The 16,450-nt window shown below is 44.8% G+C and overlaps 1 protein-coding gene across 2 annotated transcripts in view; it reads left to right on the forward strand.

Annotated features, from left to right (window-relative positions):
- The window catches only part of HMCN1 (hemicentin 1), a 275,559-nt gene that overhangs the window by 151,773 nt on the left and 107,336 nt on the right, over positions 1-16,450 (forward strand). For both annotated transcript variants that reach the window (XM_060276655.2, XM_060276656.2), the window contains exons 39-46: positions 508-659; positions 2,772-2,895; positions 4,660-4,835; positions 8,828-8,924; positions 11,640-11,762; positions 12,632-12,793; positions 13,848-14,129; positions 15,571-15,738. In XM_060276655.2, the coding sequence (XP_060132638.2) occupies positions 508-659; positions 2,772-2,895; positions 4,660-4,835; positions 8,828-8,924; positions 11,640-11,762; positions 12,632-12,793; positions 13,848-14,129; positions 15,571-15,738 (1,284 nt within the window). The remainder of the gene's footprint in view (positions 1-507; positions 660-2,771; positions 2,896-4,659; positions 4,836-8,827; positions 8,925-11,639; positions 11,763-12,631; positions 12,794-13,847; positions 14,130-15,570; positions 15,739-16,450) is intronic.

Below are 16,450 nucleotides of genomic sequence, written 5' to 3' on the forward strand. Positions count from 1 at the left end.
CATTATTGTTATTCTTATTTCTTTGCTCCTAAAGCACTAATGGAAAGTCACTCTTAGAAAAAAAAAACCTATTAGGCAGCTATACTTGCATATGTTTGATTGGTTGTTTGAGAGATGGGCTTGCAACAGCACTGCTAAAATTTGGCATGCTGGCTTGTAGGAGTCACATTCTCCCTCTGAGCTAAACAGAAACTGTGTTCAGTTGCTTTTAATATTAATTGATTTATAATGACTTGGGAGCAGCACATTTCCTTTTTAGCTGCTGTGGCCCAAGACGCAGTCTACAGCCGTTAACTCCACCCAACTATTGACTGCAAGAAATGTTTGACGCCAAGGATATTATATACGGTTCTAAGCCCAAACTTGGGGAGAGGGCAGGGAGACAGATGGGAAAAGGCTGAGGAACCACCAAAGTTTAATCCCATTCAGAAAACATAGACTCACATGCATCTGAAAAGTTATAGATGGGACTTTCAAATACTTGATTCTTCTTCTTTCTCTTGTCAGTTTCACCCTCCATTTCTGGCAACAACGAAATGGTAACTGTTGTGGTTAATAATCCGGTTCGATTGGAATGTGAAGCTCGTGGGATTCCTGTTCCCATTCTGACCTGGCTGAAAGATGGTAGCCCTGTTTCTAGTTTCTCAAATGGACTCCAGGTACTTTGATGCTACTGTTGAGGGTTCCAGGACTATTTAAACTAGTTTATTGAATGAAATCGGTGGCCTGAGTTTTTCAGTAGTAATCAAGGGGCTTCCACCCTGGAAGTGACCCTGTGATTACTGCTTAGCATGGTCTGTTTGTAGCATTCTCCACTTTTCTGCACCTTTATTTGCTGCACCAAAAATTAGTGCTCTTTGGAAAGCCACATTACAGCCGAGACAATAGGAGATGAATGGCTCATGACCACAATACCTCAAGGACCGTCACTTGCCATATGAACCTACCCAGACCCTGAGATCATATTCTGAGGCCCTCCTTCGTATGCCTCCTCCTCGAGAGGCCTGAAGGGTGGCAACATGAGAACAGGGCCTTTTCTGCAGTGGCTCCCCGTCAGCGGAATGCTCTCCCCAGAGAAGTTCGCCTGGTGCCTTCATTAGACACCTTTAGATGCCAGGCAAAAACGTTCCTTTTTAACCAGGCCTTTGGTTGATCAGATTTATATCCTATGCCCCCTATAAATGTTTTTGTTTTTTGGGGGGGCTATTGGGCTGTTTTGATTTTCATTACGTATTTTGTGGTTTTATATCGTGATTTTATTCTGTGAACTGCCCTGAGACCCCTGGGTAGAGGGCTGTAAATAAATTGATAATAATAATAATAATAATAATAATAATAATAATAATAATAATATAATAACAACAATGGGAAATTGATCCATGCTTCCATGTTATGGCTTCGTTAAATCATGACACATGCAAACCAGGTGCCAGTTCTCAAGGATTGCCACCTCAAGGAGTGCTTTGGCCTTAGTCCCCACACCTGGGCAGGTGCACCTCCTTTTAACAGGATACCCATATTCCCATAAGGCATTGGATATAACCTCCCCTGCAACCATGCCCAGGTTATATCCGATGCCTTACCTTCCAAAGTAGTGACGATTGCTATGAGGAAGGCGAAAACCTCCCAGGTTAGCCAATTTACCTGGCAGGGGGGAAATTCTTCCCCGGCCCAGAATAGGGCAGCCAACTTAGTCCATATTCAGATTACCCCATGTTACCCACAAAGCTGGTAGAAGCAAGCACAATGATAGGGAGGCTGGGAGCAAGATGCAAAAAAAGGGTTTGCGGTGAGCCATGCGTGAAGTGTGCCCCTTTTTCGCGCCCTGGGCAATGGCCTAGTCCACCTAAATGGACGCACCGGCCCTGTGTGAGGTGTGCCCCTTTTTATGCCCAGGGAGTAGCCCTGAGTGGAGTCCTCTGTGGACCCAGTCAGGACTGCCCCCCAGAGTGAGCTCAACTCGAGTCTACCTGGTCCAATCTGGCAGGCAAGCTACGGTAACTCAATTTATCCAGCTGGAGGGAGAGGCCAGGAACGTCTCCCTCCAAGCACGAAACTTCCCAATGCTTTGGCTGCTATGGCAGAGGGCAGGCCCTGACCATTGCCCACTCTGGCTGGGATTGTTGGAAGTCCAATGCCTGGTTCAGAATACACCAGTTATGACACACATACCACATATGAGCCAGAGATTTTTCTCCCTCTCCCATTCCTTAGTAGTGGAGGCAGGAAGGGCCATCTCTCTCACACAACCTGGTGCCTGAGTCACTGTCATAGTAGGTTTCCAAACACCAGGAATGGAAGGAAATTACTTGCAGCCAGCTAAGAGGTGGTCCCGTTCTTGTAATAATAACCAGATATGCTTGGGGAGAATGATGGGAGCTCACAGGTAGTTTTGGGGGAGAGTTTCTGACCCCGTCACACTTCATTTTTTTTTAATTCGGTGAGAAATAATGAGGAACATGAAGACACCTGATTTTGAATTGCAATCAGGATTGCAATTTGATATGAAAATACTCAAGCCTTTTCTGGCATTTTAGAGAAATCCCTTGGTTAGTCACTAAAAAAAATGAATAAATTGATATTAATAAGTGCAAAGTAGTAAGACAGGAACAGATATTGTAAAGATCTGTGGAAGTATTGTGAAGATAAAGCCAAACAGGATAGGAAAATTGCATTGTGTGATTGATGCAACTTGATATATAATTATGTTTGTCAATCACACGTCACGATTCATGTCACTTTTTGACAATCTTACATCTTCTTCTTTTTAGATTCTTTCTGGAGGTCGTATCCTGGCACTGACAAGCGCACAGATCAGTGACTCGGGAAGGTACACGTGTGTTGCGGTTAATGCTGCAGGGGAGAAACAGAGGGATATTGATCTCAAAGTTCACGGTGAGGACTCAACTTTCCCAAGCGTAAACACTGGAAAGGAACTGCCAGGGACTCTTGATGAATTAGAACAGGGAAGATCACTCTGGTGCCTATGGACAACACAGTGCCCTCAGACACCCCTCTTGGTGCCCACCAAAATCTTCTGCCACTCCCATTTTTTATTTTTTATTTAAAAAAAAAAACTAGGAGTGCTTGGCTTGTTGGGGAAGTTGCCTGGATTTTTATGGGGTGGGGTGTTTCATTCAAACACATTGGTGACCATAGAACAGAATTTTATAAATATATTGTGGCAATTTGTTAGTCAACCATTCATGTGAGGAGAGAAGAGGGAGGGCCAAAAATATTTTCCACCTGAGATGGAGAGGTCAGAGGAAGAAATTGAGGGATGGGAGGGATTTGTCTACTTGGTCTTAGGAGACGATTTTGATTACTGTTTAAAAGAAACAGTATTGTTGATCTACACCGTTCTACAAAATGGAGCCACTTTAATCTTCTGTTTCTTGGTTAACTAAATATTTGTCTCTTGGAAAATGCTGCATGCTTTGAATGTACACCAGCCCTGTTGTCTCCTGTTTCCATCTTCCGTTTGCTCACAGTTAAGGACACGCACGGTTAATTTCAAAAACTCGTGTTTCTGGATGAACAGTTCAAGGGTGATGCCACCAATTTACAGGATAGTTCAAAAAGAGAGAGCCAAGAGTAGCACGGACACTTTCTTTCTTTAACAAAAGAATAATAACTTCACACTAAATGGTTGGTGAAATTTGCTCTCAGTTGGGTGAAAGAAACATCCAGATTTGCATTAAAGTCAAATTCATGATTAAGTAATAATAAGTAAAGTAACTGATTGTAGCACAATCAGGCTTCTAAATCATGTGTGTAACCTCCATGAGCCAACTTGGATATTAGCTGTTTTAGATTAATCATTAGAAACACCAGTGTTTGGGAGAATTTTTTGGGGGGTGGGGGAATCAAAATGGCCTACATTTAGAGGTTCTTTATGAGAGACTGAGAGTCAAACTTTCAGAGTTCTTGCCAGTGCCAGATTGGTCTAAACCACAGAGCCGAGGGCTTGCGGAAGGTCGGCAGTTCGAATCCCTGCAACGGGGTGAGCTCCCGTTGTTCGGTCCCTGCTCCTGCCCACCTAGCAGTTCGAAAGCACATCAAAGTGCAAGTAGATAAATAGGTACCGCTTCAGCGGGAAGGTAAACAGCATTTCTGTGCGCTGTTCTGGTTCGCCAGAAGCGGCTTAGTCATGCTGGCCACATGACCCAGAAGCTGTCTGTGGACAAACGCCAGCTCCCTCAGTCTATAGAGCGAGATGAGTGCCGCAACCCAGAGTCATCCGCGACTGGACCTAACGGTTAGGGGTACCTTTACCTTTAAACAAACTACAGCTTAGGGTCCCACTCTCTCGGGGGGCCCCCAAAAAAATTTAAAGAAAAAACAACAACTGGATGTACATTTCCAAAATATAAGATAAAAAACAAATAAACAGTGTTTCTAAATGGCTTTAGATACCTATTAGGTCCATAAATTACCATATAGCATATATTCAACACAAGAAACAGCGACAACTTGTTGTTGACAAAGGACAGCTGGACATATAAAGGGCCCCATTACCTTCAATAGCTTAGGGCCTCATCAGACCTAAATCCAGCCCTGGTTCTTGCCTATCCTTTGGTTCTATGACTGTTGTGTGAGAGAGACTAGTTTCCTTTGCTACAGCCAAAAGAGATGACATTAAATCTTAACATGCTTCAGTTCCACCAAACATTATGGGAGAGGAACAGAATGTCTCTGTGGTTATGGGCGAAGATTTGGAGCTCCACTGCCAGAGCAATGCCATTCCCCCACCAACCTTAGAGTGGCTGAAGGATGGTCAGTCACTGCTGAAGAAACTGGGTCTCAGCATCACTGAAGGTGGAAGTGTATTGAAGGTAAGTTGAAAATAAAATAAGTTTCCCCCTCTCGAGTCTTTCATCCTTATGACCCCTGACACTAACGATACACAAGGCTCAATTAACACTGTGATTCTTGACACAGTGGCTGTGCTCCCATTTCCTTTTATTTGTGCTTCAAGCTGAGCACAACCCCATATGTATCCTGCAATTTTGTTGAGAAAGACAGTTGCTTTCCCTCAAACCAGTTCCCATCCAATTTGAAAATGAAAGCTACAGCTGAGCTGGGGTGTGTACACTAGAAACCTCTGTTGCACATGTGCAGTTGACAACAATGGGCGCAGATGATAGATTTGTTGAATAGGCATTTAGGGGGTGGGGTTTCGGGCGTGGGCAAACAAATCAGGCAGTGCTTGTTGGGTGAAGACATCCTTGCCTCCTCTCTGGTATGTATGGCAATTGGAACATGGTGCAGATAAATGACCTTGCTGCATTTTAAGCAGCTAATGTGTAAATAGAGTAAAGGTACCTCCAGACTGGGTGCAGGGGGGGGGGGCGCGGGGCGGTTTCAAGCCCACACCAGGAAATTTAGGTTTGTGCAATTAAAGTGGATTAAGGCATTCTGTCACCCTAGTGCTGATGTAGCGGACCTTTCTCGGGGAACTGGCACCCTAGGTCCTGTGACTGTTGGGGAGAAGCGAGGCAGACAAAAGCTGCCTGTGGAATTTTGCCAACTTCCTGAATTAGTTGACTTCCTGTAGAATGACTGCAGAGGTTTAGCCTCATTAGGAGCTTCTGAGCTTGCACTGAATTTTGCTCAAGGTCAAGATTCACTGACAACTTATAGATGCTTCAGTCCCTATTGAAGAACGATTCTCTTCTTACTGAACAATTTTGCTTCCCTCAATATTTTTCCACCTATGTCCATGTTTCCCTTCACTGGTTTCCCTTATTGTTTCACATGAAGTTTAATCTTCTTTTTTAATCTTTACATTTCTCCATGGTCCTGGCCACTCCTGCCTGCCTTTGTTATGCCCTCTCTCCCTTCCCCTCATTTCCTCCATTCCTCAAACACTAATCTTCTTATTAAATCTCCACTCTTGAGCTGCTTCCCATTTCCATTCCCGCTTTGTGATCCCTTCTGCGTGGTACTGTCTCCCTCTAAGTATTTGGCTGCTCACATCTTAGTCTCACTTTAATAATTTTTTAAAACCTCATATTTCATCTCTCATATTTCTCTTTGATGGCATATTTTATTTTTCAAGAAATCCTTTCCTGTTCCTAGACTGTTGTTGTCAGAGCTGGTAGAGTGAGGTGGCAGCACAGGGCAGCTGATTGTGGGTGTCCTGAAAAGGCAGAAAATTGTTTGTTTAATTTATTGTGGCTGTAAGTTTACAGCCAGGGAGTGGGAGAAGCTCTGTAGGATTTTCTGCCTCAGATGCTGAAATAACTTGACTGGCCTTCTGTACTTTGTGACCCTTGAATGGGTGTCATTTGCTGCCCCCCCCCCAAGCAGCAGAACACAGCTCTGTTTATTGTATTCTTTTAACTCTTTCCCCCTTCATTTACTTTCTTTTTTTCATTTTTTTAAATTAATAGAATTTTTATTGCAAAGTAAATACATCAAAACCAAGCCATACATAAAGAATAATAGAAATAAAAAATAAAAATAAAGAAGAAAAGAAAAGAAAAAATGGGAAGAAAAGTAGAAGAAAAGAATAAAGAAAAGTATAATATTTCAATACAATAAACACTATTTTACAAAATAATGATAGCAATAGACTTCCATCACTCTCACAACACTTCCTTTCACATTTCATATTTTATCTGTATTTCAGTCTTATTTTCATCTTAATATATATGTTGTGTGTGTGTGTGTGTGTGTGTGTGTGTGTGTATCTCCTGAGTAACGACTCTCCAGATACTTGTCTTTCAAAGTCTTTATTGGTGCACGTTATTTACAGTGTGATGAGCTGTTGGTTTCATGTCCGCTTATTCCGTGTCAGAATCCAGCACTGCCCCTTTTCGCCCCTTAGACCAACATAAGAGCCTGGGGACAGCGAATCTCCTCCCTCTTCTCCTCCTCCTTAATTCCGGTGCCGGGTGGGGGGGGGGAGGTCTACCCTCTGTCTTTTCCCTCTTCCCCCCTTTCCGTCTCTCTCTCTTCCCGCCTGTGGAGCAGGGGCTCGTCCATCCTGCCGGAGCCCTGGCTCTCTCTCTCTGCTTCCTGACTAGCTCCTCCAGACCCTGCGCTTCCATGGCTGCTTGGGGAGGAGCTGCTCCTGATGAGAGGGGGAGGTTCTCTATACTCTCTTCCCCAGGATTCTCACCGCAGATGTCGCGTACAGGAAGAATTTAGTATTTTCTCTAGAAATATCACTATTCAATATTCCCAAAAGCTATGCTTCTGGCCCCCTTCTTTTACTTTCTTTGCTAGCTGGCGCAGAATATTCCCCCTCTGCTTCCATCTTCCCTGTTTTTTTTTGTTGCATCTCTTTTTTAAAAAATTGTGAGCCTGCAGGCAGGGACTTGTGCTTCCTAAAATATTTGGTACATTGCCTAGTGCATTTCAGATGGTTCTACAAATAATAAGTGGTGGTGGTGATGTTTTCGCTGGAGCTGAACTCTCGAAATATGCTTCCGTTTTTGTTTTGATGATGTCAGGCCAAGATCCAAGACAAGGCTGCAGCTGGGGGTGGCCCTCATTTTGGCACAAGCAAACGAGGATCAAAATTGCCATGAGCAAATAACACAGCTGAAGGCCCGGCTGGTGACCGGGTTCAAAATCAAGCATAAATGGAGGGCAAAGAAAGAGTCTGTGTGGCTACCTTATGGGTTGCTCAGAGTGGGGAGTGCTCTTTGCTACAAAGGATTTATAAGACGTGCTGTTTGCTTGCATTGTAGACTGTGCTGTAGACTGGAGGGTTCCTTTGATGCAGAGCTTAACCTACCCAGTTTACGCGAAGACCAGAGCAGGAGGTAGCTTGGTAGAGGAGGCAAAGTGCTGGAGACCAGCTGCTGGGGAGCTGTTCCTCAGTGCACTTTTGATGGTTCAAAGCACTTCACATATAACATCTTGTTATAATCCTTCCCAACAGCCCTGTTAGGTAAGCTTAGTACAGTGGTACCTTGGTTCTTGAACTCAATCCCATTCTGGAAGTCCGTTCGTCTTCCAAAACATTCGAAAACCAAGGCCCCGGAAACAATGCCAACAGCCGAAACAGATGTTTGGCTTCCGAAAAACATTTGCAAACTGGAACACTTACTTCCGGGTTTGTGGCATTTGGGAGCCAATTTGTTCGTCAGCTAAGCCGTTCGGGAACCAAGGTTCCACTGTATTCTTGTCCTGTATAAATTGGGGGCTGAGGGAGACTAACTAGCCTAAAGTTAGTGGGTTTGTGGTAGAGGGGAGATTTAAACCAGGAAGTTCGTGGTTCATAGGGCTAGCCCTACGGTGGGGCAGGGTTATGCGGTTGCCTCAGGTGGCAGATGCTGAAGTGTGGGGAGGGGACAGAACTGTGGGTGCCATGTGGCCTGCCCTGTACCCCCAGCACTAGTCTGCTGCCCTCAGATACCATCATCAGTATTGGTGTACAATTCAGCCACCAGTCAAATTGGCTTCTGCATGTGCCTTGAAAGAGGGTGCCATCTTGTCCATTGCCTCAGGCAGCAAAATATCCTGAGCCGGCCCTGGCTTAGTCTCCTACCTGTTACACTGTGTCAGCTTCTAGGTTTGATTCAGGCAAAACCTGGTGGCAAGTGTAATCAGGAGGATTTATTTCTAGATGATGAACCATCACCAGATCTTGCTGTGATATAAGTGGGGAGAGAGAATACTTTTTATCCTCTGAGGTAGGAAAACAACGTTTTTCAATTAGTCTTCCCACTCAGTAGTTGACCAATAATCTAGAAAGCTAGTGAGTAAATTTGCAAGTAAGGTTATACTGTATTGTGATGCATTCATAATTGATTTCTGGAATATATTGTGTGTGTTGCTGGGTTTTTTAAAAAAAATTATTATTTTTTGCTAGATTAAAGAAGTGCAAACTCAGGACACTGGACGTTACACTTGTGAAGCCACAAATGTGGCTGGAAAAACAGAAAAGAACTACAACGTCAATGTATGGGGTAAGATATGCAGCTTTTGCAATCACTTTCATAAAGAATGAAACTCTATTAGTGAATGAAATGGGTGTTCCTGGAAAACCTAGGTCCATACAGTCGCACCTTGGCTCCCGAATGCCTTGGGAGTTGAATATTCCGGCTCCCAAATGATCGAAAACTGGGAGTGTTCCGGAAGCCGAACGTCCAACAGGGCTTCCACGGCTTCCAATTGGCTGCAGGAGCTTCCTGCAACCAATCAGAAGTCGCGCTTTGGAAGTCAAATGTTTTGGAAGTCAAACGGACTCCCGGAACGGATTCTGTTTGACTTCCGAGGTATGACTGTATTAGGAAAGCGGTTTGTGAGATTTGCTTTTTCCGATATTCACTCTTGTATCTGTAGTTTACAATCCTGGGAATCTTACTGTGTCATTTTAAAACAAGCTCATTTTGAGACCTCTTGCACAGGACAAAAAAGTGAGGAAATGTGAGAAATTCATTTTCAAGCCCCTGATGCTAGGATGGGTATGGGCAATTTTTGGCCAAGGATCCATTACCTAGTAACGAGAGAGGAATGGATCTGAAAACATTGGTTTGTTTTTCATTCTTCCAGTTTTTGCTGAATTTCTGCATCAGTTCCTGGTTTGTTTGTTTTTAAAAAGTGCACAAAGATTCATACACATTATTGTGCACATTTCTTCTAATATATGCTTTTTGGTATGCACTTTCCCCTAATAAATGCATTTTTGTATGCCCCCTAGGCTGGAGAACTGCATCATAATATTCATAGAAGCATTGTTTCTCCAAAGGTGGATTGCAAATTTCTCTTGCAGATTTTTCTCACACCCCTATTTATGCTATGCAGCCCCCCAGAATAAGTTAAAGCAAGCTCTGATGGCCTGAAGGTTGAAATGTTACTCACTGGGCTGGTGGTGGCATCTAGTGGTTGATCCCAAGTTTCACTTTTTATGTCAGTTTGGATTTTCCAGGTGCCTTGGGTTTGCCAGTGTGCCAGAACATATGGTTAGAAAAACGCAAACTTTCCCTTGTCATTTTTCATGGCAGCTATGCAAATAAATCTTTGCACAAGTTGCACTGACTCGTAAGATCCATCACTTCTGTCTACCAGCTCCATCAGGTACGCTGGCTGAGACCCTACCTTCCCGCAGACTGTCTCACCAGAGTGGTGCATGCTCTATTTATCTCCCGCTTGGAAGGTGACCCGGAAACTACAATTAATCCAGAATGCAGCAGCTAGATTGGTGACTGGGAGTGGCCACTGAGACCATGTAACACTGGTCCTGAAAGACCAGCATTGGCTCCCAGTATGTTTCCGAGCACAATTCAAAGTGTTGTTGCTGAATCCACCCCCATCATTCAGCCCAGATGCTGAGGTCCAGCTCCGAGGGCCTTCTGGCGGTTCCCTCACTGTGAGGTTACAGGGAACTAGGAAGAGGGCCTTCTTGGTAGTGGCGCCCACCCTGTGGAATGCCCTCCCATCAGATGTCAAGGAAATCAACAACTATCTGACTTTGTTTAAGGAAGTTTTTAGTGTTTGATGTTTTATCATGTTTTTAATATTCTGTTGGGAGCCGCCCAGAGTGGCTGGGGAAACCCAGCCAGATGGGCGGGGTATAAATAAATAAATTTATTATTATTATTATTATTATTATTATTATTAAGAGGGCACAGGTGGCGCTGTGGGTTAAACCACTGAGCCTAGGGCTTGCTGATCAGAAGGTCGGCAGTTCGAATCCCTGTGACGGGGTGACCTTCCATTGCTTGGTCCCAGCTCCTGCCAACCTAGCAGTTCGAAAGCACGTCAAAATGCAAGTAGATAAATAGGAACCGCTACAGTGGGAAGGTAAACGGTGTTTCCATGTGCTGCTCTGGTTTGCCAGAAGCACCTTTGTCATGCTGGCCACATGACCTGGAAGCTATACGCCGGCTCCCTCGGCCAGTAATGCGAGATGAGCGCGCAACCCCAGAGTCGGTCACGACTGGACCTAATGGTCAGGGGTCCTTTACCTTTTTAAGTTAGCTACACCCCTGATCTAGATGTTCTTACAAGCTAAATCCTCTTCCTTCAAAATGATTATACGTCCTACTTTTCATGGAAACCATAGCTCTGCCTGTGAAAACCATCTGTATGTGATGATTTAGGAATGTATTCTTTGCTTGCACTTGGGATCCAGAAGCAACGTTGGACAGTTTTTTGGTGTTGCAAATCCAGGAAATCTGTTCGTCTGATTTAGTACTGGCCCATTTCCCCAGAGCTATCTCCATTTCCAGAAGCTGGCAGAATTCAGCAGGATGGGTTTAAGGCTTTGCTTCTGGGAGACTTAGTGGCATTACAGTACTGTTTTGAAGTACGAGAAACTGAAATAAGAAGTAGAAATTGGTGCAATGCAAGGAAGGCAATAACCGCTGCCAGCACTGAAGCTTTTAATTCTCTCTACTATTTAGAACACCGAAAGAGTTGAAGAGGTTCAAACAGAAATGTTTCGTTCCTGTTTTGTACGCTCTCAGGAATAGTTTGAACAAATGGAAGGTATTCAGTTGTGTGTCCTGCTTGCCCCATTTAGCCCGTGAGGAATTCAGTACTTGAAAGAAGGGTCTGTGTGGGTCTGACTTTGCTTCTTTTGTTGGTTCTTCAAATGGCCCAGTGTTGGGTGCCTTTTATTAATCGATAATTTTATAAGTTACAGATCACCAGCTATTTCTGACATTTCCCCACTTTAGTGCCAGCCAGTATTTATAGTTCAGACACGCTTACTCGCCTGACAGTAATTGAAGGAAACCTCATCAGTATGATATGCGAGTCCAGTGGAATTCCACCCCCGGCCCTCAGCTGGAGAAAGAATGGTAAGAATTGGTGAGGGCTTTCCTTAGGAGCTAGCTGTTCCCTTCAACTTCTCTTTATTTCATTGGTTTGCAAAGCTTTCCCTGCAACCCTCCCCTCTTCACCTAGCCCCCTATATGTGCATGGTCACACCCACCCCATACATTGAAAGCATGTGGCTCCCCCAAATAGTCCTGGGTAGCTCTGTAAGAGGCAAACAGGATTTTGGGGGGCGAAGCCATGCTCTTTAAATGTGTTTTAAGTGCGTGGGGTGAATGTGACGAGTACGGTGGGTATAGCCAGGAGTAGCTGATACAGATCTGAACATTTGCTTCTAAAACCTCATTTGCTTCTGTTAAAGGAGCTTTCAAATCAAATTGTTCCTTTTTTGTTTAAGCTGAGTTAGGCTGAGTCACAGAATCCTTGGACCCGTTAATGTAATACATCCTGCCCCTACCTGCTCTCTTTCTTCCTTTGTTTGCTTTCCTCCTCCAGTCCTAGTAGAATAGGTGGCAAAATTGATACAGTACAACGCTGTTGACTTCTAACCCATCATTCTTCCTACCTGACCTTTGACCACGAGGACCGATTTTTATGGAGGCAAAATTTCAAGACTGTAGACCTAAATCCACAGTAAAATGGAGGTGAATGATACCATTTAGGCAGAATGCAGAGCTTCCCGACCTGTTGATTTCTGTAAACATTGTGACACCTATGCCCAGCACTCATTGGCTATATGGGAGTAGGGTTCAACATTTGTGACTGTGTTGGATTATGGCTGACCTAGCCCAGCAGGAAATATGACTGGAGTAGGATCTGTGTCAAAGAACCCTTAACCATGTGCCTCATCCTAGGCTCCGTATTTTTATCTGAAATAATGTTTCTCTTGTAGGTTCTCCACTGCTGGCTGACCCTACAGGAAGGGTCAGAGTGTTATCTGGAGGAAGGCAGCTGCAGATTTCCATTGCTGAGAAATCGGACGCCGCTTCCTATGCGTGTATGGCTTCAAATGTTGCCGGAATAGCAAAGAAGGAATATAACTTGGTGGTATATGGTAGGTCAACATGTCAAATTGCTTGTGGCCATTCATTGGTTTGGAAACGATTACCATTGTTGAGTGAAGCAGGGCTTGCAATCGAAGAACAAGAACAGAACCGGCGATTATCTGGTTCAACCCTCTCTTCTGCAGCAAGACCACAAAGTGGTCTCTGGAGTTTATACTTGTAAATATCAGTTTACCTTATCCACATTAATAAGAAGCGTTGGTGGTTTTGCCAAAACCTTGGGGCCAAACTAAACATACCGTGGAAGATCCATGATTGGATCTCCCCCACCGTCTTTCGTCTCTTGCTGAAAACAGCAGTGGAGGGAGTTTGGGCTGGGCTTGAAGGGGGAGGGTTTTTACTCTTTGCTCCAGCACTGCAGCCATGATTGGTTCTGAGCTGCAACTAGCTGTGGGATCAGTAGTGGAGAGGGGGTTGTGAGGATGGCACTGACCTGACCCCCCAGCACCAGAGTCGCTACTGCTTACTGGGACACAGCATGGGTGGCGTTGTGGTCTAAACCACTGAGCCTCTTGCGCTTGCCGATCAGAAGGTTGGCAGTTCGAATCCCCGTGACAGAGTGAGCTCCCGTTGCTCTGTCCCAGCTCCTGCCAACCTAGCAGTTTGAAAGCATACCAGTGCAAGTAGATCAATAGGTACCGCTCTGGCGGTTGGAAGGTAAACGGCATTTCTGTGCACTCTGGTTTCCGATTCTCTCTCTCTCCCAGGGAGCACTACCACCCCAGCCTACAATCTCATCCTGCCACCCTCTGCTGCGTGGGGTGGAGGCACAATATGAGTACATGTGAGCACATGTTGCAGTTAATAGTAGCCTGGAGGATAGGATTGGCATGGGGTACAGGCTTAAGGTCTTCCTTTCCCTAAGCAATGCCCCTACACAGGAATTCCACCCCCTGACCTCTCCAAACAGCTGCATTCTGCAAAAGAAAAGAAAAAGACATTGGGTGGTTATAGTCACAGATTTTCTGCGTCACATTTAGTTTTGCTCTCGGAAGCCGAACTCTTTGTGCTAAGTCTGGAATGTTGTTTTGTTTCTCCAAATAGTTCGCCCAACTATTTTGGGCAGCGAAAGCCAACAGTCGGATGTAACTGTGACTCGAGGGAATGATATTTCATTAGAATGCAAGGCAGAAGGTATCCCGGTGCCAGCTGTCACCTGGATGAAGGATGGCCGCCCATTGGTCAGTGGGAGAGGAATGGAAATTCTGAACGAAGGACGTCGCCTGTGGCTTAAAAACTCTCAGGTGTCAGACACTGGCCGCTATGTGTGCATTGCTGTGAATGTGGCAGGACTGACTGACAAGAAATATGACTTAAGCATTCACGGTGAGCAAGGGAAATGGGTGCAACAGAAGAGATATACAAAGGTGCATGTTTCGGACCAAATCAACAATTCCACTCTTGTTTTACAGTGCTGGCCCAACATTGTACAGTGGAACCTTGGTTCTCAAACCTCTCCATTGACGAACGTTTCGGAACCCGAGTGCCGAAAACCCCGGAAATAAATGCTTCTGTTTTGAAACGCGCCTTGAAAGTCGAACGGCTTCTGCTGCGTGTTTTTCAATTTTCTCAGTTGAATTTGCCGACAGCCCTTTGTGCCTCGGTTTCCGAATGTTTCAGAAGTCAGAACTGTCTTCCGGAATGGATTACGTTTGAAAAACCGAGGTTCCACTGTACTGTAAATTAACGGATAATTCCCCAGTCTTGAAAATTTTCCCCAAGTGCTCCTCATGCCGGCCTCCTGCTAAAAGGAAAAGCACCTCAGATCCTCTCTGCCTAAGCCATAAAACGGGAGGTCCATTTTGTTCTCCTTGGAACTGCTTCTAATGTTACAAGGAAATTGTGTCAAGAGGAAATGTTGGGTGACTTGTGCTTCCTTTCCACACACTTCTTGGTCTCTATCAAAGAGATATGTGTGTATTTTCCCACTCAGAGATGTGTGTTGTGTTCTCATAGATGGAAGGCATGTTTCTCCCCTTCTCCCTGCCCCGCTTCCAGCTACCCTTGTGTCAAGAGAGACAAGACAGTTTCTTGCCTCTCCCTGAGAAGGAAGGGAAACTGCTGTGAGCTCATCCAGGTCCCCATCTTTGGGGCATACATTCTTGTTGTTGTTTAGTCGTTTAGTCGTGTCCGACTCTTCGTGACCCCATGGACCAGAGCACGCCAGGCACTCCTGTCTTGCACTGCCTCCCGCAGTTTGGTCAAACTCATGTTCGTAGCTTCGAGAACACTGTCCAACCATCTTGTCCTCTGTCGTCCCCTTCTCCTAGTGCCCTCAATCTTTCCCAACATCAGGGTCTTTTCCAAGGATTCTTCTCTTCTCATGAGGTGGCCAAAGTATTGGAGCCTCAGCTTCACGATCTGTCCTTCCAGGGTGCACTCAGGGCTGATTTCCTTCAGAATGGATAGGTTTGATCTTCTTGCAGTCCATGGGACTCTCAAGAGTCTCCTCCAGCACCATAATTCAAAAGCATCAATTCTTCGGCGATCAGCCTTCTTTATGGTCCAGCTCTCACTTCCATACATCACTACTGGGAAAACCATAGCTTTAACATATTATGACATTACTGGAGGGGATGGGGAGCATATTGCCCCACTGAGGACATTTCTAAGCACTAGCTGCCAAAAGCATTCTGTTAACCTATTCTTCATTTTTGGATTATTTAATGGAACAGAACATAATCTCCATTATTGAATGATGTTTTCTTATGTGCCTTGCTTCTGATTTTATTTGTGTGGGGGTTTTTGTTGTTGTTGTTTTTTGCAGTCCCTCCAAGCATTGCAGGTGACCTGACTGTGCCTGAAAACATCAGCGTAGTCGAGAAAAATCCTATCACGCTGATTTGTGAAGCTTCGGGAATTCCCCACCCATCAATAACATGGCTGAAGTACGGGCAGCCACTCTCTTTGAGTAGCTCTGTAAGAATCCTGTCAGGTAAGCAGGGGGTACTGAAGTGGAAGGAGTTACTTTAAAAAAAAAAAGATAAAATGAACACCTGGTGCAGCAGAGTTAGGGGCAAATTAAATACAAGCCTGTAGAAAGGCTAAACAAAATATGAGCTAGTTTACAACGTCAGCAGTAATACACAGGGATACTTTTCCTGGATTATACACAGATTAGAGGTGGGCTAATGAGGCAGCAGGAGAATCCTCCATATTCAGAACTTATCTCTTTCTCAACAATTCATCGAGGTACAAGGAGAAAATATGATTGAGGCAGAAATCCATTCCATTCACATTTTAATGCGCAGAAATGTTAAGATATTGTTGTAAGAAAAACTGCTCCTCTTTCCTTCCTGGGGTATCCAGGAGCCCGTATAGAGTCCTTGAGGGTTCCCTAACTGTAGGAGGAAAGAACAGAGGGCAACCAGAGGATATTGAGAAGCAAAGCGGCTAGTAAGCCTGATCTTTATTAAAAGAAACTGTTGCAACAGGGTCCCCTCTCACCACATGCAGGAGGGGGTGATGCGCAAGCCCTTATATAGACTCTTTAAATTGTCCACCCTGTAACCCAAGACCACCCCCCAAAACATCATACATACATCACAGAAGGAGGTGGTCTACAGCAGAAATCCTGCCTGCCAGGATACCTTACAATGGTCACTGATTGCACTACCTGGGCAGCCTGGCCATTCTTTGGTGATGGT

This window comes from Zootoca vivipara, chromosome 7, assembly GCF_965207765.1.
Source record: "Zootoca vivipara chromosome 7, rZooViv2.hap1.1, whole genome shotgun sequence".
Lineage (NCBI taxonomy): Eukaryota > Metazoa > Chordata > Lepidosauria > Squamata > Lacertidae > Zootoca > Zootoca vivipara.